Source organism: Oncorhynchus mykiss, chromosome 8 (assembly GCF_057628025.1).
Source record: "Oncorhynchus mykiss isolate SJ-2025 chromosome 8, ASM5762802v1, whole genome shotgun sequence".
Classification (NCBI taxonomy): domain Eukaryota; kingdom Metazoa; phylum Chordata; class Actinopteri; order Salmoniformes; family Salmonidae; genus Oncorhynchus; species Oncorhynchus mykiss.
This window is the reverse complement of record NC_143029.1, coordinates 59,645,001-59,669,863: the sequence shown is the minus strand read 5'-3', so window position 1 is coordinate 59,669,863 and position 24,863 is coordinate 59,645,001. Positions and strand designations below refer to the sequence as shown.

Genomic DNA, 24,863 nt, shown 5'->3' with positions numbered 1-24,863 from the left:
TGTATAGATGAATAAATTGTCATTTAAGATTGAGCCAAGAATCTCAAAGTCCATAATTCCCTTGGCTATCACATTATGTAAAAACAATTACGTTTATTTATGACGGTCACGTGATGTTCATCTGTCACCAGACTTAGATCAAGTACCTATCGTTTTCCTTTCAAAAACATTAGATGTGCTTGATTTAACGTGCACAGCTCCTCCATCCCAGCACACTGGGTTAAATCAAGTGCATGTCAAGTATTTGACAGAAAACCAATAGGTTATTCTGCCTATTTAACATGCAGTGAGAATGTGACTCACACGAGGATAATGGAAACCTAAAAGTTGCAAATCTGATGTCGAAGAAAGGATCTGATTTCCCTGGTGTTTTCGGATCCGGACAGAACTTTTGTCCCAGCTCTGTCTGGCCCAGCCTTACCTCCTCAGGTGGGCAAGTTGTCCCATCAGCTGTTCTGGTGGGGGGATGGAGGGGGGGTCAGAGGGAGGGACGGTCGATGATGTCACCGTGGAGGTCGTGACCTCCGGGGCGGGGTCAGGGTGGACGCTGGTGCGGGGCTCCTTGGCTGACCGACCACACACTTTGTCCACCTGCAGGGAGGGAGAAACACACAGGGGTTGACACACGGCACAATGTCTACACCCCCTTGTCCACCTGCGGGTGTCACAGAAAATAAACAAATTACTTTATAAAGGGAATGGTGTCTAAACCACACACACACATTTTTATTTTTATTTTTTATTTTATTTCACCTTTATTTAACCAGGTAGGCTAGTTGAGAACAAGTTCTCATTTACAACTGTGACCTGGCCAAGATAAAGCATAGCAGTGTGAACAGACAACAACACAGAGTTACACATGGAGTAAACAATTAACAAGTCAATAACACAGTAGAAAAAAAGAAAAAAAAGAGTCTATATACATTGTGTGCAAAAGGCATGAGGAGGTAGGCGAATAATTACAATTTAGCAGATTAACACTGGAGTGATAAATGATCAGAAGGTCATGTGCAGGTAGAGATACTGGTGTGCAAAAGAGCAGAAAAGTAAATAAATAAAAACAGTATGGGGATGAGGTAGGTCAATTGGGTGGGCTATTTACTGATGGACTCTGTACAGCTGCAGCGATCGGTTAGCTGCTCAGTTAGCAGATGTTTAAAGTTGGTGAGGGAGATAAAAGTCTCCAACTTCAGCGATTTTTGCAATTCGTTCCAGTCACAGGCAGCAGAGAACTGGAAGGAAAGGCGGCCAAATGAGGTGTTGGCTTTAGGGATGATCAGTGAGATACACCTGCAGGAGCGCGTGCTACGGGTTGGTGTTGCCATCGTGACCAAGGAACTGAGATAAGGCGGAGCTTTACCTAGCATGGACTTGTAGATGACCTGGAGCCAGTGGGTCTGGCGACGAATATGTAGCGAGGACCAGCCGACTAGAGCATACAGGTCGCAGTGGTGGGTGGTATAAGGTGCTTTAGTAACAAAACGGATGGCACTGTGATAAACTGCATCCAGTTTGCTGGAGAAAGAACGAGGGGGACAGAATGAACATAGGGCTTATGGAGACACGGATACGTTGGAGGGAGACAAGGACAGGATGAGAGAGTTATTGCCAAGACTGACACGTGTGTGTGTGTGTGTGTGTGTGTGTGTGTGTGTGTGTGTGTGTGTGTGTGTGTGTGTGTGTGTGTGTGTGTGCGCGCGTGCGTGTGTGTGCTGTTAACGATGAGTATATTTCCACTGGGCCATTAAAACTCTGAATGGCTCTATGAGACAGACAGGTCATGCAGTGACCACCCCCACAATCCAAATCAATGGTGTCTTAACGGGTGTTATTATATGTTATTCTATTAGGGAGATGGACAGTCTAATGGTGAGCTGCACCAACACCACGTCTGGTGGAGTACAGGGAAGCACCTCATCATCCTCACTGTCTGTCTCTGTCTGGAGGGGTCATTCTATCGCTGTCATGACAACCCAATGTCACTAGGCTATAGCTTACTGTTCTCCTTGCCTCCTGTCATACATCTCCTATACTGAATGTGTACTTTCAACATGAGGTGCGGCAAATCTCCCACTTCGACAGCCTTATGACAAGGCTCTGTAACTTACAAACGACGAAGCAAGCCGGACACCTGACATAGGCTTCTATAAATACCTCCGCTCGTTGTTACATAAGAAGAAACTTGCGTCACTGCTCTTGGAGCACAGTAAGTGTAATAACGTCTTAAGTGGGCTTCAGCAATGTAATGCTTCAGCTTCTCTAATGCAGTATGCATGTGACGCGGGGACATCAAAGACACTGCTGAAGTATTTACGCATTGCTTCACTCCTACGGTACGGGACCTGTTTAGGAGAGCTAGTGAACACTCCAGGCGCAAACACACAAACACACACACATACACTTCTTCACACCAGCCAGCCCAGACCTCCCAGACACTGTGTGCCTATTGGAAAACTAAACAATGGAATGTACAAAACATAAACATGCACTTTCTTCCACACCAAACAGAGAGGGGAAAAGGAGGAATATTCAGGGGTTGAGAGGGGGTGATGGAGGGGTGAGTAACCACCAAAGCAGCAGAAATATGCGTAACAACTTCAAAACTGCAGGTAGTCAGAGCCCATATGTGCCAACGGGGAGGCTTATAAATAGCGTTAGCCGCTGAGGCTAGGAGGAAGTGTGTGTGTGTGTGTGTGTGTGTGTGCGCATGCGTGCGTTATGAATATAAGTCAGCACATGTGCCCTATAAAGGCAATTGAAATGGAGGTTTCTGCATAACAGCAGGGCTATTCCTGACTGAGAACACTGGACCATGCAGCCCTCTACCAGAGACCTGCTGAGCGACACAGGCCATGTCCTGGTGAGGGAGTGAGTCACTGAGAGACGGAGTTATACAGTAGTGCGGTACTGGCACATTGTCTACCTCTCCACAACTCTTCTCTTCCTTTCTCTTCTCTCCCTCTATCTCTCTTTCTTCAACTCTCCCCCTTTCTCTCTCTCCCCTCAACTCTCCCCCCTTCTCTCCCTCTCTCTCTCTCTCCCCCCTTTCTCTCTCTCTCTCCCCACCTTCTCTCTCTCCCCCTTTGTCTACCCCCGCGCCTTTCTCTCCCCCTCTCTTTCAGTCAATACACACACAGGAGCAGCTGTGGAGCAGCAAAGAGAGGCAGACTTGGGCCATTGGGGAGATGATTGTGTTATTACATTACCCTTGAAGTCCCCTGGACCCATAAAACACAGCACACACACACACACACACACACACACGCATGCACACATACACACACAGAGACACACACACACACGCACACACACACACACACACACTAGCATGCACACATGCACACACACACACACAGACACACACGCATACTCACTGGCATGCACACACCCATACACACACAGACTATAGAGCTGCGGGTGGGCAATCAATAAGCAAGACATGCAAGGTAGCAACCATTTTACGGCCAACAACGGTGAAGGAGCCAAAAATGCAAAAATGTTATTCTGTTTTGTATTATTCCATGCAGTTTTTCAAACAATTAAAATGTCAAAACAATTTACATACTGACCGCCCCCACGCGCTCTGCAAGGCAAACATTTGTTGGAGCACTTGTAAATTGTAAACCGGTTTGTTTTATGAAATAATCCAAGCGAGAACACTTGAGGGAAGCTAATGTGGACTGATGGAGACACTTTTAATTCCTTGTTGATTAGCACATGGTTCTGTTGCAGTCGCCACACTGCCAGATCGCTTGTTAATAAGCCAACTTGAAACAAACAATGTAAAAAGGGAAGAATTGTCTTTCCAAGCAGTAGAATTATAAAAATCCATCCTAATTCATGTTGGATTCAAAACAACCACCACGGCTCAAACACACGCACAGACACAGACAGACACACGGACACACCAAACCCCCGCTTTCTACTGATTATATCCCTCTAGACCAGTTTGGGTCGTATTCAGACACCACAGGGTCTTGTTGGGACATATTCAAACACACTCCCCCCCCCCCTCCCTGAGGTTGCATGTGGGGGCAGTGTTTGGGAGGTCTGGGCCTGCCTGGCAGACTGGGCCTGTGTGTCTAGTTGGCTTGCCTGGCAGACTGGGCAGGTGTGTGGAGGGGCAGGGCAGGAGCACCCAGACTCCCCAGTATTAATAACCATGGCTATTACAGGACTGGCATTCTCCTGACGCCCACACACACACACACGATTGGACAATATTGTCCAACAGCAGTACCAGACAGGGACAAGAGCCTGGGGATCTGTCTCAGACACCATCAGAGGGAACTGGAGGGAGTTTTGACAAGCTACTAAAAGACTAAACCAAACAGACAAGACAGCTGAATACACAGTCTCATACACAGCAACACTTCCTAGCTGAACAAAGTGGCATAGTCCAGCCAACACTGTACATGTATCTATGCAGACTAGACTACACTAAGGGAAGTTATCATTGGTTACCAAAAGCATACACTGAGTGTACAAAACATTCGGGACACCTTCCTAATATTGAGTTGCACCCCCAAGGTGTCGAAAGCGTTTCACAGGGATGCTGGCCCATGTAGACTCCAATGCTTCCCACAGTTGTGTCAAGTTGGCTGGATTTCCGTGATACACACAGGAATCACACAGCATTGCAGTTCTTGACACAAACTGATGAGCCTGGCACCTACTACCATACCCAGTTCAAAAGGCACCGAAATCTTTTGTCTTGTCCATTCACCCTCTGAACGGCACACAGACACAATGTATGTGTCAATTGTCTCAAGGCTTAAACATCCTTCTCTAACCTGTCTCCTTCCCTTCATCTAGACTGATTGAAGTGGATTTAACAAGTGACATCAATAAGGGATCATAGCTTTATCCTGGATTTACCTGGTCAGTCTGTGTCATGGAAAGAGCAGGTGCTCCTAATGTTTTGTACACTCAGTGTATATCTTCAATATATGTTTATATATATATATATATGTAAATATTTATATCAAAGTGATTTATTATAACTTTTGGGATTAGCTTTTTTTCTCATTCTTTCGTAAGTGTTGAAATTTGGCGGAATCAAACACCATGTCTCGCCTGTCTCCAGAATGAAAAGTTTGTTTTGTAGAGACAAATATGTAAACGTTCCCTCCAAAATATGAGTTGGAAGAGAAAGTCAATAACACTTGTGTGTGTTCTGTTCTTTCTCTTTCACAACAAAACCTGGGTTGTGTTCATTGAGCACCAAACTGAGGGGAAAGGGACTGAAACGGGGAGGAACTGCCTGAACTTGTCCAAAAAGAAATGCTCGTTTTGCTTTTCCGTTACAAAACATTTTGCCACGGTGTACCCTAATAAATACCACCCAGTTTAGGCGATCAAGACAAGGGGTTTCTGTCAGTGAAGTGTCCTGTAGATACGGGCTGAGGTCGTCATTTCAAAACAATAACATGGGCACAAATCAGTCGGACGCCTAACCAAACATGTAGCTATGTAAACAAAACAAAAAGTAATGGTTGGGAGAATAAACATAAGCCACTAAAAACAGAAATGATACGGAAAATAAATATTAAGACAGTTTGGGGCCACAACAGGGACAAACGGAGAGAAATAGCATTAGAAGCTAGATATGATGTCCGGATTGGCCACATAATCCCATTGACCAACCAGAGGACAGCTTGAAGGATGGCACAGACTACAATGCAACGATAAATCAATTATCTCCTGACCGCAGTGATGGCATGGGAATGGAAGCCTGAGTGCGTGTGTGTGTTTAACCACCTGTTTGTCCTTGTTAAATCTTTAAAATGGCAGCTATTCCATTTCAGGCATTCCTCGGGTGACTTCCTGGAGAATGATGGCATTGGATGCCATGGTCTGATGCCCTATGCCAAAATGTTCAGCCTATGGGGAAACAAAGACTTAAGTTCTCTATACATTTGGGAAGAGGGGGATGAAATTGGTGACGAAAGCATGTGTGTGTTATTATAAGTTCTGTATATGCTTCTGTACCTGTGTGTTCACATTTGTATGCCTGCATGTGTGTGTGTTCGCATTTGTATGCCTGCCTGCGTGTGTGTGTGTGTGTGTGTGTGTGTGTGTGTGTGTGTGTGTGTGTGTGTGTGTGTGTGTATCTATCTGTCTATAATCCCCCACACTTGTGTTTATGTATCGTCTCCATCTCATATATCCCTGTTCTACCCCGGGGCCAGAGAGTTGAGATGAGAGGAGCAGAGAGCGAGGGAATGAACTAGAGAGTGTCTGACCTATCCCAGTCCATCCCAGGCTGTCCCAGGCCATCCCAGGCTCTAGGGGAGTATTGCCTTACAGACAGCAGTGGTGGTCCCAGGCTGTCATCTTGATTTGTTTATCTAGGGATCAGCCAGGGTAACTTTCTCAGCCTCCCTCTCCGATTGCATTCTGGGTAGCAGTGGGAAGGTAGGTGGGGGGGTTGTCCAGCGAGTTTGGCCCCCTATTGTCCACTGCTGGTTTGAATTCTGGACAGCCACTCACAAACAATTACCTCTCGGATATCTCAAATCAAATCAAATCAAATGTTATTTGTCACACACACATGGTTAGCAGATGTTAATGCGAGTGTGGCGAAATGCTTGTGCTTCTAGTTCCGACAATGCAGTAATAACCAACGAGTAATCTAACCTAACAATTCCAAAACTACTACCTTATACACAGAAGTGTGAAGGGATAAAGAATATGTACATAAAGATATATGAATGAGTGATGGTACAGAACGGCATATGCAAGATGCAGTAGATGGTATCGAGTACAGTATATACATATGAGATGAGTAATGTAGGGTATGTAAACAAAGTGGCATAGTTTAAAGTGGCTAGTGATATATTTTTACCCTCTGCTGTTTCCTGAAGTCCACAATCATCTCCTTTGTTTTGTTGACGTTGAGTGTGAGGTTATTTTCCTGACAACACACCTCGAAGGCCCTCACCTCCTCCATGTAGGCCATCTCGTCGTTGTTGGTAATCAAACCTACCACTGCAGTGTCGTCTGCAAACTTGATGATTGAGTTGGAGGCGTGCATGGCCACGCAGTCATGGGTGAACAGGGAGTACAGGAGAGAGCTGAGAACGCACCCTTGTGGGGCCCCAGTGTTGAGGATCAGCGGGGTGGAGATGTTGTTTCCTACCCTCATCACCTGGGGGCGGCCCGTCAGAAAGTCCAGGACCCAGTTGCACAGGGCGGGGTCGAGATCCAGGGTCTCGAGATTAGTGATGAGTTCAGAGGTTACTATGGTGTTAAATGCTGAGCTGTAGTCAATGAACAGCATTCTTACATAGGTATTAATCTTGTCCAGATGGGATAGGGCAGTGTGCAATGTGATGGCGATTGCGTCGTCTGTGGACCTATTGGGGCGGTAAGCAAATTGGAGTGGGTCTAGGGTATCAGGTAGGGCGGATGTGATATGATCCATGACTAGTCTCTCAAAGCACTTCATGATGACAGAAGTGAGTGCTATGGGGTGATAGTCATTTAGTTCAGTTACCTTAACTTTCTTGGGATCAGGAACAATGGTGGTCATCTTGAAGCATGTTGACACAGCAGACTGGGATAGGGATTGATTGAATATGTCCGTAAACACACCAGCCAGCTGGTCTGCGCATGCTCTGAGGACGCGGCTATGGATGCCGTCCGGGCCGGCAGCCTTGCTGCATAGTTTCCTAAGGAACTGAGGCGACCATCTCTGTCAGTGCCACTTATCACACTCATCACATTTTGAACAGAGTTAACGCTCCATGTGTGCGCTTACACACACATCCTCTGCCAGTGTGTGTGAAACCATGGGAACGGTGCACCAGTGCATAGGCCACTCACAGCTTTTACAGAGCTTCACAATAGAGCTCAGCCGATACTGCTGACTCTAAACACACAATCACTCAAGCCCAGCTACCCCTTTGAAAGCTCAGTTGGTACAGCGGAGGACTGTAGGTGCAAATAGCAGAGATCCTTAGATTGCTTCAAATCTGTCTCGAAGGATGAAATGTTTTTACTTTTGGTCGACTTTTCGATGGCAATTGTTACACTGGACGCAACGGCCAATACACAGGCACCACTGACCCTTGCTTCTACCTAACCTGTAGGTTCTGCCCCTGATCTATCAAACTAGCTCAGTTGGTAGAGCGGAGGATATCTCAAACCAAAACATGCACACGGGGGCAGGATCGAGTTTAGGAAACCCCGTTCCACAATAGAGGAAGGCCAATACTGCTAACTCTAAATGCACAGTAACAAACACCCTCGAGAGCTCAGTTGATAGAGTGGAGGACTGTAGGCGCAAGAGCAGGGATCTTTATGTTGATGGTTTGAAGGAGGATAGTTTTTCCATGGCCTCACTGCATTAATCGCATCCAGCCATCTTTGAATTGGACACACAGGAACATCCTCCCTCAGCAGCACATCTGAGCCAAGGAGGAGACTTTTTCCTGCGTCGAATGGCTGTTTTTTGGACAATTGAAGCCCGACTGGCCCATAGCCTAAGGATGTTAAGCCCTGTTGGGCCGACAGGTCCAGCTGGATTCGGGCCAAAAATCTCAACTCTAGCCCCCTTTCAACCCCAACACACTGTATTCGGTGAAGGGGTGGGGGGTGTTTGGGCCCCTATTGTCTACTGCCAATGGTTCACTCCCAACGCACACATAATACTATTGACTCTTTCCTTTTTTCTGTTGACTAACTCACAATCACTCCTTCGATAGCTCAATTGGTAGAGCGGTGGACTGTAGTTACAAAAGAAGAGTTCCTTAGGTCACTGGTTCAAATCTGTCTCTTTTCTGGATCTTGTTCGTTTTGAATTATATGTACCATTTCAGCCTGACCGACCAGAGCATATTAAAGGGGACGTAATGTATTTCACAACATGACGTTAGATGGTTCCTCATCCTGAAAGTAGTCTATGCACCAGGGGAAACTGTAATCCATTGCTCAGTTTTGGGTGGGGATGTCTGGACAGTTTGGCTCCATGGTCCACCAGTGATTGCCCCCTATTGTCGACTCACAGCTCACTTTCTTGACTACCCGCACCATCGCCCCTTTGATAGCTCAGTTGGTAGAGTGGAGAACTGAAGGTGGGAAAACAGAGATCATTAGGCTGCTGATTCAAATCTGTCTCAAAGGAGGAAATAGCCTCCAGCTTTTAACTGACTTTCTGATGGTCTTATAGCAGGAATCACTGTGCAGCCCCCTCTCCACCCCAAATGCACTGCTCTCAGGACAGTTTGGCCCCCTATTGTCTACGGCTGTTTTGCATTCTGGAAGGATGTCACACTCATGCACGGATACACACGCACACCGTATCCATGCATCCACTGCCAGTGTGTTCAACCATGAGAACACCCATCTGTGCCAGCTCAGCCAAAGTCCACATGCCACTCACAACTCAACGCTCACAGTCAATCATGCCGATTGTAAACACAGTCACACAGACACCCCTTTGATTGCTCCGTTGGTAGAGCAGAGGACTGTAGGTGAAGGAGAGAACCTCTCCGAGGGGAGAACCTTATCCTCAAGCTTTGGTAGATGTTTTCAAGGCTTCATGGTAGGAATCACAGCCATCTACTTTTGATTGGGACACAAGAACATACTCTTTCACATACACCTCTGAGCTATGTTCCTCACCTGTCTCAGTTGGTAGAGTGGTGGACTGTAGCTGATACAACATCAATCCTTAGGTTGCAGGTTCAAAGGAGGGAAGGTTTTCCTGCATCCAAAAGCTCGGTTGGTTGGATCATTTGTTGCCAATATCAGGGTTGAATATGAATATGTGCTTACCATATTTCACATTGGATAAAAAACATTTGCTGAATTACCTTTTTAACAATAGTCTTTTGGGCACAGAGTAACAGCACACACTTGCATAATGACACATTTACAGGCCAAACCAATGTGGTGTAACTACATACAGTGCCTTGCGAAAGTATTCGGCCCCCTTGAACTTTGCGACCTTTTGCCACATTCCAGGCTTCAAACATAAATATATAAAACTGTATTTTTTTGTGAAGAATCAACAACAAGTGGGACACAATCATGAAGTGGAACGACATTTATTGGATATTTCAAACTTTTTTAACAAATCAAAAACTGAAAAATTGGGCGTGCAAAATTATTCAGCCCCTTTACTTTCAGTGCAGCAAACTCTCTCCAGAAGTTCAGTGAGGATCTCTGAATGATCCAATGTTGACCTAAATGACTAATGATGATAAATACAATCCACCTGTGTGTAATCAAGTCTCCGCATAAATGCACCTGCACTGTGATAGTCTCAGAGGTCCGTCAAAAGCGCAGAGAGCATCATGAAGAACAAGGAACACACCAGGCAGGTCCGAGATACTGTTGTGAAGAAGTTTAAAGCCGGATTTGGATACAAAAAGATTTCCCAAGCTTTAAACATCCCAAGGAGCACTGTGCAAGCGATAATATTGAAATGGAAGGAGTATCAGACCACTGCAAATCTACCAAGACCTGGCCGTCCCTCTAAACTTTCAGCTCATACAAGGAGAAGACTGATCAGAGATGCAGCCAAGAGGCCCATGATCACTCTGGATGAACTGCGGAGATCTACAGCTGAGGTGGGAGACTCTGTCCATAGGACAACAATCAGTCGTATATTGCACAAATCTGGCCTTTATGGAAGAGTGGCAAGAAGAAAGCCATTTCCTTAAAGATATCCATAAAAAGTGTCGGTTAAAGTTTACCACAAGCCATCTGGGAGACACACCAAACATGTGGAAGAAGGTGCTCTGGTCAGATGAAACCAAAATTGAACTTTTTGGCAACAATGCAAAACGTTATGTTTGGCGTAAAAGCAACACAGCTCATCACCCTGAACACACCATCCCCACTGTCAAACATGGTGGTGGCAGCATCATGGTTTGGGCCTGCTTTTCTTCAGCAGGGACAGGGAAGATGGTTAAAATTGATGGGAAGATGGATGGAGCCAAATACAGGACCATTCTGGAAGAAAACCTGATGGAGTCTGCAAAAGACCTGAGACTGGGACGGAGATTTGTCTTCCAACAAGACAATGATCCAAAACATAAAGCAAAATCTACAATGGAATGGTTCAAAAATAAACATATCCAGGTGTTAGAATGGCCAAGTCAAAGTCCAGACCTGAATCCAATCGAGAATCTGTGGAAAGAACTGAAAACTGCTGTTCACAAATGCTCACCATCCAACCTCACTGAGCTCGAGCTGTTTTGCAAGGAGGAATGGGAAAACATTTCAGTCTCTCGATGTGCAAAACTGATATACCCCAAGCGACTTACAGCTGTAATCGCAGCAAAAGGTGGCGCTACTAAGTATTAACTTAAGGGGGCTGAATAATTTTGCACGCCCAATTTTTCAGTTTTTGATTTGTTAAAAAAGTTTGAAATATCCAATAAATGTCGTTCCACTTCATGATTGTGTCCCACTTGTTGTTGATTCTTCACAAAAAAATACAGTTTTATATCTTTATGTTTGAAGCCTGAAATGTGGCAAAAGGTCGCAAAGTTCAAGGGGGCCGAATACTTTCGCAAGGCACTGTACATACATCAAATGCTGCTGAAAGGAACTGGACGTAAACTCAAATGAAAACCAAGCCTTTCTGTGCCAGTAAATGTACCACATGAAAGTACTCATCTCACATAACTCCTACCGTCTCCAGAAAGAAAAGAGAGAAAGAGCCCCCAAGACACGTGTGTGTGACAGCCTAGGAATAGTGGGTTAACTGCCTTGTTATGGGGGAGAACGACAGAATTTTACCTTGACAGCTCGGGGATTTGATCTCGCAACCTTTCGGTTACTGGCCCAACGCTCTAGCCACTAGGTTAACTGATTTCACTTCACAGTACGTTTAAAAAAAAAATCTGATATTGACAAGAACAGAAATGTACTGTATGTAACAAATCCATGTTTATTGGTCACGTACACAGATGTCACAGAACGTGAACCTCTTGTGTTTCTAGCTCCTCCAGTGCAGTAATACAATAATACAATATCAATACAATTCAAATACGATATTCCAGAAAGTCCAAAACCAGAAAGAAATATATCCCTATGCAGTAAACATACAAAATGAAGTTGCTGGGGTGTTTTTACACTCCGTTACTAACATTGCATTGGCCAATACAGTATTGTAATACCAAAATATATGCCATTTTACATAGCAGACAACTTTATCCATAGTGCCAACAGTCCCCACTTTTTGGTATGTGACCGCAGTGGTAATCAAACCCACAACTCCGTTGTTGCTAACACCATGCTCTTATGAACTGAGCCATGTACAGGACCACTTCCATGCATACGTACAATACTGTAAAATATAATACGCTATTACAATACAGGTGGAAGATGTATGATTGCCATTCCCATGCCATTCCCTCTTACAGGCCATTGATGTAGTCATCATACCCCTTGACTTATTCTACATTTTGTTGTGCTACAGCCTGAATTCAAAATGTATTAAATATACTGTATTTTCTCCCACTCATCTACATACAATAACCCATAATGACAAAGTGAAAACATGTCTATAGAAATTGTTGCACATTGATTGACATCCCTGAGTCAATACATGTTAGAATCACCTTTGGCAGCAATAAAAGTTGTGAATATTTCTGGCTAAGTCTCTAAGAGCTTTGCATGCCTGGATTGTACAATATTGGCGCATTATTACAATTCTTCAAGCTCTGTCAAGTTAGTTGTTGATCATTGCTAGACAGCTATTTTAACTAGACCACATTCAATGTCTTCTTTGTAAACACCTCCAGCGTAAATTTGGCCTTGTATTTAGGTTATTGTCCTGCTGAAAGGTGAATTTGGCTCCCAGTGTCTTCTGGAAAGCAGACTGAACAAGGTTTTCCTCTAGGATTTTGCCTGTGCTTAGCTCCATTCCGTTTCTTTTTATCCTAAATTCCCCACTCCATGCCGATGACAAGCATACCCATAACATGATGCAGCCTCCACCATGCTTGAAAATATGAAGAGTGGTACTCAGTGATGTGTTGTGTTGGATTTGCCCCAAACATAATGCTTTGTATTCAGGACATAAAGTTATTTTCTTTGCCACATTTTTATATTTTATATTTTATATTCTGTACAGGCTTCATTCTTTTTACTCATTTAGGTTAGTATTATGAATTAACTACAATGTTATTGATCCATCCTCAGTTATCTCCTCTCACAGCCATTCAACTCTGTAACTGTTTTAAAGTCCCCGTTGGCTTCATGGTGAAATCCCTGAGCGTTTTTTTCCCTCTCCGGCAAATGAGTTAGGAAGGATGCCTGAGTTAGGAAGGATGCCTGAGTTAGGAAGGATGCCTGTATCTTTGTAGTAATTGGGGTATTGATGTACCATCCAACGTGTAATTAATGACTTCACCCCTCTCAAAGGGATATTCAATGTCTGCTTTTTTTTTAACCAATAGGTGCCCTTCTTTGAGAGGTATTGGAAAACCTCCCTGTTCTTTGTGGTTGAATCTGTATATATCAAATGTACACAATACCTGTTATCAAAGGTGTCAGCTAAAGATGACATGCAGGGGCTTGCAGGGATTTGTAGTCTACTTTGATGCTAATTAGCATTTTTTTTATATATATCTGAGAGTAAATGGAGCTAAATATATTGATAAAAGTCACCTTGTCCTAGAAATATTTACATGGATATGAAAACGTCACGCCAGGGTAAGTCTACACAAAACACAGCTCTTATTTAAAGTGTTTCTAAAATCCCCTATGGGAAAACTGAATGGTGGAAAAACCATTGGAACCCTTTCCCTGTGTTTGACCGCTAGGTTTTATGGGTATTATGACACGTCCACCGTGTACACTATACTTATTGACTCAAAACATTTGAGCTTTAAACGTTTCCTTAATATTGTGGCAGATGGCAGAGAGAGGTGAGGGGAGTGGTGATTGAAGGAAGATATCTTGCAGCCCGCTGGCTCCACCCCCGAGCCTTGTATGGACTTCCTGCCACAACGAGGCAAGCGGCTTGCTGGATCATTAAGCCATCGAGTGCTTGGGGATAGAAGAGGAAGCGGGTTGCACAAAGAGTGTAAGAAGCGGGAGAATGATCTGTACAATTACCCGTTGCAAATATCCCTAATAAAATTCCTCATTTGCATTGTAATTGTGCTCCTTGTGCGTGTTCGGTTATTGAACTTGGTGGAAACCCCACACCCTTGAGTCTTCTACAACATATACTGATGTACGGCATTTTTTTTTTTTTACATAATTCCACTTTGACTTGATGGGTTATTGTGTGTAGGCCAGTGACACAACATCTCAAGGCACTGTATATCATCAGACTGAAGTGTATGGTATGGAAGAGAAAGAGAAAATAATGTCTGATATGCTCCCAAATGTGATTTACTGGAAAGAAAGAGGCCATGATGGACTAAGAATGGTACATGTAGAGTACAGCCCGCAACCCCAAATGACCCCTTGGGGTTTCCTCCATTCGGGCCTGTGGCCTGGATGTCTCCCCACACTTCTCCTAGGAGACAGCTTTCTGTTCCATCTTTACCCGCTTTCCCCATCTCTCTTGCCACAACCAACACTCGTGACTTCTCTCCCGCTCTTCTTCCTCCTCTCTGTCACTGTCTCTCACTTTCTACATCTGTCCATGTCTCCCTCTCCACTTCCTCCTCTCGCTCCCATTCTGTATCTATCCCTGTCTCTCTTCTTATTGCATACCAAGTGATGTCAGGGCTAATTAAACAGGATGAGAGACTAAGACAAATCCAGCCCCTCATATACTACAGTGGACTGTCTTAGTCTCTAGCTCCAACTTTGTCACAACTTGAAGGGACACTGTTTTTCTCCGCTGTAATCCTGTAATCATTCAATTATTCACATATGATTTTCAAAATGATGAATGATTTTTTTTGTTGTTTATTTTCAATTGAGTCCATCATGCCGCTGTGTGTGATCCTGTATCTGAGGCTCACACACAACCAGAAAGAGGAAGTGAACAGTCGCCAAAGACCACCAATCATATTTGAGTCACAGTGGATGCACCCACTGCACTCAAATTCCCATAAATTAACTGCAATACTAAAGCAATAGGCCTATCAACATTAAAACAATACTAAAGCAATAGGCCTATCAACATTAAAACAATACTAAAGCAATAGGCCTATCAACATTAAAACAATACTAAAGCAATAGGCCTATCAACATTAAAACAATACTAAAGCAATAGGCCTATCAACATTAAAACAATGCCAGAAGCACACTAACGGTTGTTCAGTTGGCTCCTTTTTGAGGACGGTGGGGATTGTATGTTGGCATGCCAGTCTAGTGGGCACCAGGTGAAGCCACAGGGCGCTGGAGAGGAGATAGAGGGATATGAAGGGAAAGGGTCATGTAATGACAAGGATGTGACTTGGGGTTAGGACAGGTTGGCATCTACTCTCCCAGTGGCTGTTGTCTGCTATTTCAACTGAGTACAGAGTCCAATCCTTTTAGGGCCGCTTTCACCTTGATGTCTATAGCCGTATCATAGTGCCTCTCTGACATTAAAAACAGCATTTGAGAAATTATGCCATTTGTGAAAATTATAGACGAATTGTGAAATCCCTGGAATCCCAGTCATGGATACTTGGACTATAAAGTAATAGTGGAGCCATGATGGTTGACAATTACACTGTGTTTCCATGGTGTGTGTGTGTGTGTGTGTGAGTGTGCGTGCGTGCATGTGTGCGTGTGTGTGAGAAGAATGCTTGTGTTGCTCAGTGGTAATGCTGCTATCAGCACATTATATGAAGACCTGGAAAGAGAGACAGAGAGGAGTGGGGGGGAAGGAAGAGGGCTGAATGAAGGAGAGGAATGTTCCGTGTGTCAGAGAGCAACATCATCAGCTAATGAAGATCAGTCTTGCTGAGTTAGCAGGCAATCGTTGACGGGGATCGGCTCCCTGCCAAGGTGAAAAACAGGTCGAGTTGTCGTTAAGTGTAATGTCCGTCGTTCGAGCGTGAGGTAGGTTACTCATATTCTTTAATGAAAACCAGGAAAAACAAGAACGAGAAAACCGACGAAACGTACAGCCTTGTAGGGCTCAACAGCAACAATACAAGAACAAGATCCCACAACATAGGTGGGAAAAAAGGCTGCCTAAGTATGATTCCCAATCGGAGACAACGATAGACAGCTGCCTCTGATTGGGAACCACACTCGGCCAAACGCAAAGAAATACAAAACATAGAATGCCCACCCAAATCACACCCTGACCAAACCAAATAGAGACATAAATAGGCTCTCTAAGGTCAGACAGATCTAGAAACATCTTACCCTCCCAAATCCTCATCTCAACCACTAGAGGGAGAAACCACAGTCTAGAGGCAATTTAAATGTACTCCAAAATATGACAGCCCCCCCCCCCCCCCCCCCCCCCCCCCCCCACAAACACACACACCCCTCCACACACAGGCACACACACACACACACATAAGAAAGATCAATAACTGTGGTGTGGATGAAGCCAGCCAGTGTAATGTGGTTGTCTACCTTCTCCCCCCATGGTTTTAGCCTGTCTTGTCATTACTGTCTTATGGTGGAATGCTAACAGCATACTGCTGGGACTGAAGATAATGGAAACTATGGCCAGTGGGACTAGGAGAGGGATTCTATTCACTATGCTAGGGGGTCATCTTTATAGTCTAAAATAAGTGTGGGGCTGTGTGGGTGGATGGGGGGAGGACCAGGATGCCTGTCTGTCATATTTTGGAGAATATATAAATTGAGTGGATGGGAGGGTGGCAGTTTTACTATCCTTGTGGGGACCAGAAAGGTCACTTCCTCATCTCCCCAGTCTCAATAAGAGAGGGAATGTGTAAAAAATGTATCCCGAGAACAGAGAGGGGAGAGAGAGAAGAGAGGGGAGAGATCAGAGAGAGGAGAGAGCAGAGAGAGACAGTGGAGAGAGAGCAGAGAGAGGAGAGAGGGAAAAGAGAGAGAGGAGAGCAGAGAGAGATTAGAGAGAGAGGGAAGAGAGAGAGAGAGAGAGAGAGAGAGAGAGAGAGAAGAGAGCAGAGAGAGATTAGAGAGAGGGAAGAGAGAGACAGAGAGAGAGAGAGAGAGCGAGATTAGACAGAGAGAGAGAGAGAGAGAGAGAGAGAAGAGTGAGATTAGAGAGAGAGAGAGAGAGAGGGAGAGAGAGAAGAGCGAGATTAGAGAGAGAGAGAGAGAGAGAGAGAGAGAGAGCAGAGAGAGATTAGAGAGAGAGGGAAGAGAGAGAGAGAGAGAGAGAGAGAGAGAGAAGAGCGAGATTAGACAGAGAGAGAGAGAGAGAGAGAGAGAGAGAGAGAGAGAGAGAGAGAGAATAGCGAGATTAGAGAGAGAGAGAGAGAGAGGGAGATTAGAGAGAGAGAGAGAGAGAGAGAGAGAAGAGCGAGATTAGAGAGAGAGAGAGAGAGAGAGAAGATTGAGATTAGAGAGAGAGAGAAGAGAGAGAGAGAGAGAGAGAGAGAGAGAGAGAGAGAGAGAAGAGCGAGATTAGAGAGAGAGAGAGAGAGAGAGAAGAGTGAGATTAGAGAGAGAGAGAAGAGTGAGATTAGAGAGAGAGAGAAGAGTGAGATTAGAGAGAGAGAGAGAAGAGTGAGATTAGAGAGAGAGAGAGAGAGAGAGAGAGAAGAGTGAGATTAGAGAGAGAGAGAGAGAGAGAGAGGGGGGGAAGGGTGGACACAGGAAAACCTGTCTCCCTGCAGAGGAAAGGCTGTACAACCACTGCACAACAGCAGAACCTGAGACAGAGCTGCATTCCCTGACAAAATGTAAAAAATATAAAACAATTATAGAGAGTGTCATTTCCCCAAATTTGAAACCCTTATTCAAGGTTTCAAAGACCTCTCTGATAAGAGGGCTGTGGGTTGGCAGCACACTACATTGCTGCCTGCCATAAGTTGAGGGACAGTGTCTGACAGACCAATCAACCTGCACATGTCCTCTACTGTATGCTTATTGTTGTTGTTCAATGTATGGTTATTTTGACCCTTGGTTATTGTTGTTACTGTTGTCCCGTTGACAAATTTGATTCTTATTATTTTCATATTGTAAATATCCAAAGTAAGCTTTGGCAATGGGTACATTGCTTCGTCATCGTCATGCCAATAAAGCAAATTGAATTGAATTGAATTGTCAGAGGGGAGAGAGAGAAGAGAGAGCAGAGAGAGAAGAGAGAGATTAGAGAGAGGGGGGCGGGAGAGAGAGAGAGAGCAGAGAGAAAGGGGAGAGTGAGAGAGCAGAGAGATAGAGAGATAGAGAGAGAGAGAGCAAGTGCAGAGAGAGAAGAGAGAACAGAGGGAGAAGAGAAAGCTGAAAGACAGAGAGAGAGAGAGAGGGAGGAGAGAGAAGAGAGAGATTAGAGAGAGAAAGAGCAAGAGAGAGAGAGAGAGAGAGCCCGTGGTGTGTGAGTCAACTACGGTACTAAACAGTTTGGGATAACTTCCCAGTGTAAAACCACAGCATCACAATAATTAATTTAATAACAACTCTACATAACACACAAGTCGGCAGAAATCCCAGAGACATAGCTACTGGTACGTCGACAGTACAGTCTACAGTACACATTTACTGTACATGTCTACAGTAGTCTACAGTACACATTTACAGCACATTCTACAGTATAGTCTACAGTACAGTCTACAGTACAGTCGACAGTATAGTCTACAGTACAGTCTACAGTACAGTCTACAGTACAGTCTACAGTACAGTCTACAGTACACATTTACTGTACATGTCTACAGTAGTCTACAGTACACGTTTACAGCACATTCGACAGTACAGTCTACAGTACATTCTACAGTATAGTCTACAGTACAGTCTACAGTACAGTCGACAGTATAGTCTACAGTACAGTCTACAGTAGAGTCTACAGTACATTCAACAGTATAGTCTACAGTACAGTCTACAGTACACATCTACAGTATAGTCTACAGTACAGTCGACAGTACAGTCTACAGTGGTCTACAGTACATGTTTACAGCACATTCTACAGTATAGTCTACAGTACAGTCTACAGTACAGTCGACAGTATAGTCTACAGTACAGTCTACAGTACAGTCGACAGTACAGTCTACAGTAGTCTACAGTACATGTTTACAGCACATTCTACAGTATAGTCTACAGTACAGTCTACAGTATACAGTACACGTCTACGGTACACATCTACAGTATAGTCTACAGTACAGTCTACAGTACAGTCGACAGTATAGTCTACAGTACAGTCTACAGTACAGTCTACAGTACATTCGACAGTATAGTCTACAGTACAGTCTACAGTACACATCTACAGTATAGTCTATAGTACAGTCGACAGTACAGTCTACAGTACAGTCTACAGTACAGTCTACAGTACAGTCGACAGTACAGTCTACAGTAGTCTACAGTACATGTTTACAGCACATTCTACAGTATAGTCTACAGTACAGTCTACAGTATACAGTACACGTCTACGGTACACATCTACAGTATAGTCTACAGTACAGTCTACAGTACAGTCGACAGTATAGTCTACAGTACAGTCTACAGTACAGTCTACAGTACATTTGACAGTATAGTCTACAGTACAGTCTACAGTACACATCTACAGTATAGTCTATAGTACAGTCGACAGTACAGTCTACAGTACAGTCTACAGTACAGTCTACAGTATAGTCTACAGTCCAGTCTACAGTCCAGTCTACAGTCCAGTCTACAGTACACGTCTGCAATAGTCTACAGTATAGTCTACAGTACAGTCTACAGTATAGTCTACAGTATAGTCTACAGTACACGTCTACAGTACAGTCTAAGGTATAGTCTATAGTACAGTCTACAGTACACGTCTACAGTCCAGTCTACAGTTCAGTCTACAGTACACGTCTACAGTCCAGTCTACAATACACGTCTACAGTATAGTCTATAGTACAGTCTACAGTACATGTCTACAGTCCAGTCTACAGTCCAGTCTACAGTCCAATCTACAGTACAGTCCACAGTACAGTCTACAGTACACGTCTACAGTACACGTCTACATTCCAGTCTACTGTATAGTCTACAGTACAGTCTACAGCACACATCTACAGCACACATTTACAGTACAGTCTACAGTCCAGTCTACAGTACGAATTAATCAAGAAACATATGTGAGGGATAAGAAAAACAAGAGTGAATGTTCCAGAATCCCTTGTACACAACTTTGTAATTGTTTTGCTTTTCACTGCAAAATGAATAGAGGTGAACAGAGGAATGTTTAGAAGAAGGGATAGAGAGATGGGGGTGATATTGAAGAGTGGGAGGGGGGAGGGGAGGGTGGGGTTTAAAAGGTAGTCGTGTGGTTTGGGTCTTTATAGTTGTGTTCTATAAAGACATGGGACAGTCCTTTATACAGGCCAGAGCTCTGTGCTACCCTTACAGTTCCACACGCCCTGGGTCCCCACTGTACGTAGGAACATAGTGTGTGTGAGAGGAGTGAGTGATTGTGTCTGTGTGTCCACTGTGTGTGTATGTGTGTGTGTGTACATGTGCATATAGAGCATGCGTGTGTATCTTGTGTGTGTGTATAGAGCCGTGGACCCAAAGTCATTGTCCCCATTGGGGCATGCCACTTTGCCAGAAACAATTTGTCCCTTAGCTGGGCTGTGTGTTTGTGTGAGTGCATGCATGTGTTGCCTCATGAATACCAAGCAGGCAGCCAGACCCCGGGTTCTGGGTCTGCATACTTGGACGGACCCTGCCTCTAAACCTGGCAACTCACCCACTTCACTCTCTCTGGGGGCAATTTAGACAGAGGCAACCCAGCATGTCCAGTTCAAGGACCTCAGCTCTTTCTCTCCGCCAGTTTCCTTCCTCTCCGCTAGTTCAGTCAAGATATCTGTAGTTCATGTCAGAGCCAGACAGGATCATATGCTCCGTCTGAATCACAGTCTCTCCCTACTGCAACCCCAGACTCCCAATACACCACATCACAACAGACTATAGCTGTTGGCTAACACCCTCCATAGAAACTCAGTGAGGCGAAGAGAAAGAGGAAGGGAGCGAGAGAGAGAGAGAGAGAGACAGAGAGAGACAGAGAGTTCAGTGTATAACTAAATGTAACTCCATATGAGACCCAGTAAAGCCAGTAGTCAGACAGTAAAAGTTCCCAGTAAAGGTTGTTGGAGCAGTGTGGTATTCAGACCATAGAAAGCCAGTCTGGTCGTCTGGTGGTTCTGCTCCTGAGGGTGCAGCCAGAGACAGACTGGACATATGAATGGTGTTATAGCAACAAGATCTCCCGGACTCACTTCATTATGCAACGTTTGTCCATGGATGGGATAAACGTCTATGGGTTAAGTGAAAGTAGGTAAGGGTCAAGGTTGTTAAAACGGAAGAAAACTTGACTGTTAAGCATTAAAACCCGACAGTTACGTTTAGGCAATAATTCCAACTGTTTAAGGATAAGGGTTAAGGTTTGGGATAAAGTTCAAACAGAACAAATGAAAACGAGTGCCTAGCACCGGGATTGAACCCGCGATCCTTGGGACCTGGACAAACGTTGAATACTGAAGTTTATCTTGTGTGACCTCGAGAGAAACGGAAGGGCTTCGCTTCCATCCCACCTAGCCTCATTCACGTAAAACCACAGGGGGTGTGTGCTTCTACTCACCGTAGCGGTCAGCGTGGGCCCATGGAGCTGAGCGTGTAGTATGGCCTCATTCACGTGCCCCCTGACTCCAAGCAGGGCCAGTTCCAGGCTGTGTTGTCCGGCCACAGCATTGGTCAGCTCCTCCAGAGCCGCCACATACCGCCGCCACGGCCCGTCCAGCTCGGCCACGCTCGCCAAGCACCCGCGCATCACGTTCAGACAGTAGCCCACGCACGGCTTGATCAGCGTCAGCCCACGGCAGTGCGAACAGTACTGCATCTTGGTCAAGCCCCGTAAACACTCTTTGGTGAAGGAAACGTGTTCGGTGGCGTTCATGACTTCGGTGCCCTCGGCGAGGGCCAGGGATAAGGCTCGCCCGGCGCCCAGAGTGCGCCCCAATTCCTGAGCGAGCATTTCGGGGTGAGGGCCGAATGGGTTGACGTCCTGCCGTGTGGCGCGGAGACACTCGCCCCGCTCACCGGACAAACCACCCTGGACGCCCACGCCCGGGTTGACCAGGCGCCCGTAGACGAGCGGGAAGAGGTTGTCGTGGAAACGGGCCACGGCAGCTTCGAGGGAGAGGTTGTGTCCGCGGATGTAGAGGGAGAGGGAGGAGAACAGGGCGTTGACATGGGGGAGGGCCTCCCGGGAGAGGGGCGAGTATGTGTCCTCTAGCAGGGAGGATAGGTGGCCCTGGGAGAAGGAGAGCAGATACTGGAAGGTGTCTGGAGGGAGGGGAGGGGGAAGAAGGGGAGGGAGAAAGGGGGGGAGAAGACATCAGGGCCTGGTTACAATTACGTTCATAAAATAATGACAAAACAGAGTATTTAGGCAGTGTAGTGTATAGCGCATTCAGAAAGTATTCAGACCCCTTGAATTTTTCCACATTTTGTTACATTCATTATTCTAAAATGTATTTAATTGTTTTTTTCCTTCATCAATCTACACACCCCATAATGACAAAACAAAAAGTGTTTTTTCGATTTTTTTGCAAATGTATACATATTTTTTAAAGTATTCAGACCCTTTACTCAGTACTTTGTTGAAGCACCTTTGGCATCGATTACAGCCTCAAGTCTTCTTGGTATGATGCCACAAGCTTGGCACACCTGTATTTGGGAAGTTTCTCCCATTCCTCTCTGCAGATCTTTTCAAGCTCTGTCAGGTTGGATGGGGAGCGTCACTGCACAGCTATTTTCAGGTCTCTGAAGCAAACAAGTTGTAGAAACATCTTGAAGATGATCAATGGAAACAGGATGCACCTGAGCTCAATTTCGAGTCTCATAGCAAAGGGTATAAATAAGGTATTTCTGTTTTATATTTTCTATAAATTAGCAAACATTTTGAAAAGCCTGTTTTCACTTTGTCATTATGGGGAATTGTGTGTAAATTGCTGAGGATTTTTTATATATTTAACCCATATTTAACAAACGTAACAAAATGGGGAAAAAGTCAAGGGGTCTGAATACATTCCGAAGGTACTATATATTCAAACGCACTGTAAGTTTATCTTATAGTCTCTGTCTGTCTGTCTGTCTGTCTGTCTGTCTGTCTGTCTGTCTGTCTGTCTGTCTGTCTCTCTCTCTCTCTCTCTCTCTCTCTCTCTCTCTCTCTCGCGCTCTCGCTCTCTCTCGCTCTCTCTCTCTCGCTCTCTCTCTCTCCCCCTCTCTCTCTCTCGCTCTCTCTCTCTCTCTCTCTGTGTCTCTCTCTCTGTGTTCTGATGTCATCTCTATTGCATGCCAGCAGATGAAAGAGCAACTGTAGAGAAACTGAGACGGGAGACGCAGTGCCAACCCAACACATGTAAACACACAGACACACACACTCGCAAAATATGACATAAAGATACTAAACACACTTTGAAGTAGATTTGTTGTAGCAGAAACACACAAACAGTCCAGTCTACAGTACACGTCTACAGTACAGTACTCAATATCTTGTTAATGTTTGTATGTGCTTGCATGTTTGTGTGTGCGCAATCAGACACTTTCCTGCCAAGCCAGTACCCACCCACCCACCCACCCACCCACCCACACCCACACACACACACACACACACACACACACACACACACACACACACACACACAGGGAGTGAAACCGAACAACAGTCATCTCTCCCAGTCAACAGCTGCATAACCTAATACCAGTGTGCTGTGCTGATAGGGACAGGGACATCCCACCAGGGACTCTCCACTCTACGGCCCTAGAAAACCACAAGGCTAAATTTCTAATGTTCCACCGCAATGCATAATCACCACAGCAGCTCTGTGCACAAGCAAACACTCACATATACATACAAGCACGAACACACACAATCAGGTGTTGGCGTTTGGTGTGTGTGTGTGTGCGCATGCATATGTGACTGTCTGCATGGCTGTGTGTGTGCGTGTGTGTGTGTGTGTGTGTGTGTGTGTACATGCACATGCTTTTGTGTGTATATCCGTGCACGTGGGTGTGTGTGTGACGAACATCGAGCGTCCAATGAGTCATATTCTGTCTCTGGTTTAACAGCCACAGTGAGGTGACCAGATAGACAGTTGAGGTCGTGTGAATGTGACTGACAGACAGGCAGGGCTGCGTCTGTCACTGTGCCCGATCAGGAAGACTAATAAAGTTCAAAGTCAAAGGTGAGGGGGCCGGGGATAATAGTCAAACAATACATCGTTGGGATAGAGAGGGGGGGAGAGAAAGAATGTGAGAGTGGGGGGGGGGGGGGGGGGGGGCAGAGAGGGGATGAAAAGGGTAGAGGAAGAAAGAGAAGCAGAGCGAGAGAATGAGAGAGAGGTCTAAATCACAAGACAGCTAGAGAGAGAGGGAAAAAGAGAGAATAATTCAACAGAGGGACGGAGAGAGAACGACAAGGAAAAAGATTGATGAAACGGAGGAAGGGATCGAGAGAAAAAGCCGAGAGAGAAACTCTCTGTAACCAGCTCAAAGCCTCCACTCCCCAGCCCTGTTGAGTTGAGCAGCAGCGGCAGTGCCAGTATGTTACAGGCTGCTTGGCCTGGCCAGCGGGATGAAAACCACAGGGCACTCAGCCCCACTACGTGCCAGCAGGGTTGGGTTACGGCGCTACAGAGCTGTAGTCTTCAGGAGGCAGGGACCAGCCACGACACAGACCCTCAGTCAAACAGCTCAAAGCAGGGCTAGATAGACAGGGAGGCAGGCCGACCCAGGAAAATAGGAACATGTTAGGTCACCAAGCAATGATGTGCAAGCTTTTGTTCTGGTAGTGATACCCTTCAGCTAATCAAGGTCTTGAT

General features: G+C 45.2%; 1 protein-coding gene across 4 annotated transcripts in view; it reads right to left on the bottom strand.

The window, feature by feature from the left end:
- LOC110530231 (glypican-5) overlaps positions 1-24,863 on the bottom strand; it is a 218,286-nt gene that overhangs the window by 137,869 nt on the left and 55,554 nt on the right. For all 4 annotated transcript variants that reach the window (XM_036985798.2, XM_036985799.2, XM_036985801.2 and 1 more), the window contains exons 3-4: positions 21,620-22,323; positions 422-591 (exon numbers count right to left, since the gene is read on the bottom strand). In XM_036985798.2, the coding sequence (XP_036841693.2) occupies positions 422-591; positions 21,620-22,323 (874 nt within the window). The remainder of the gene's footprint in view (positions 1-421; positions 592-21,619; positions 22,324-24,863) is intronic.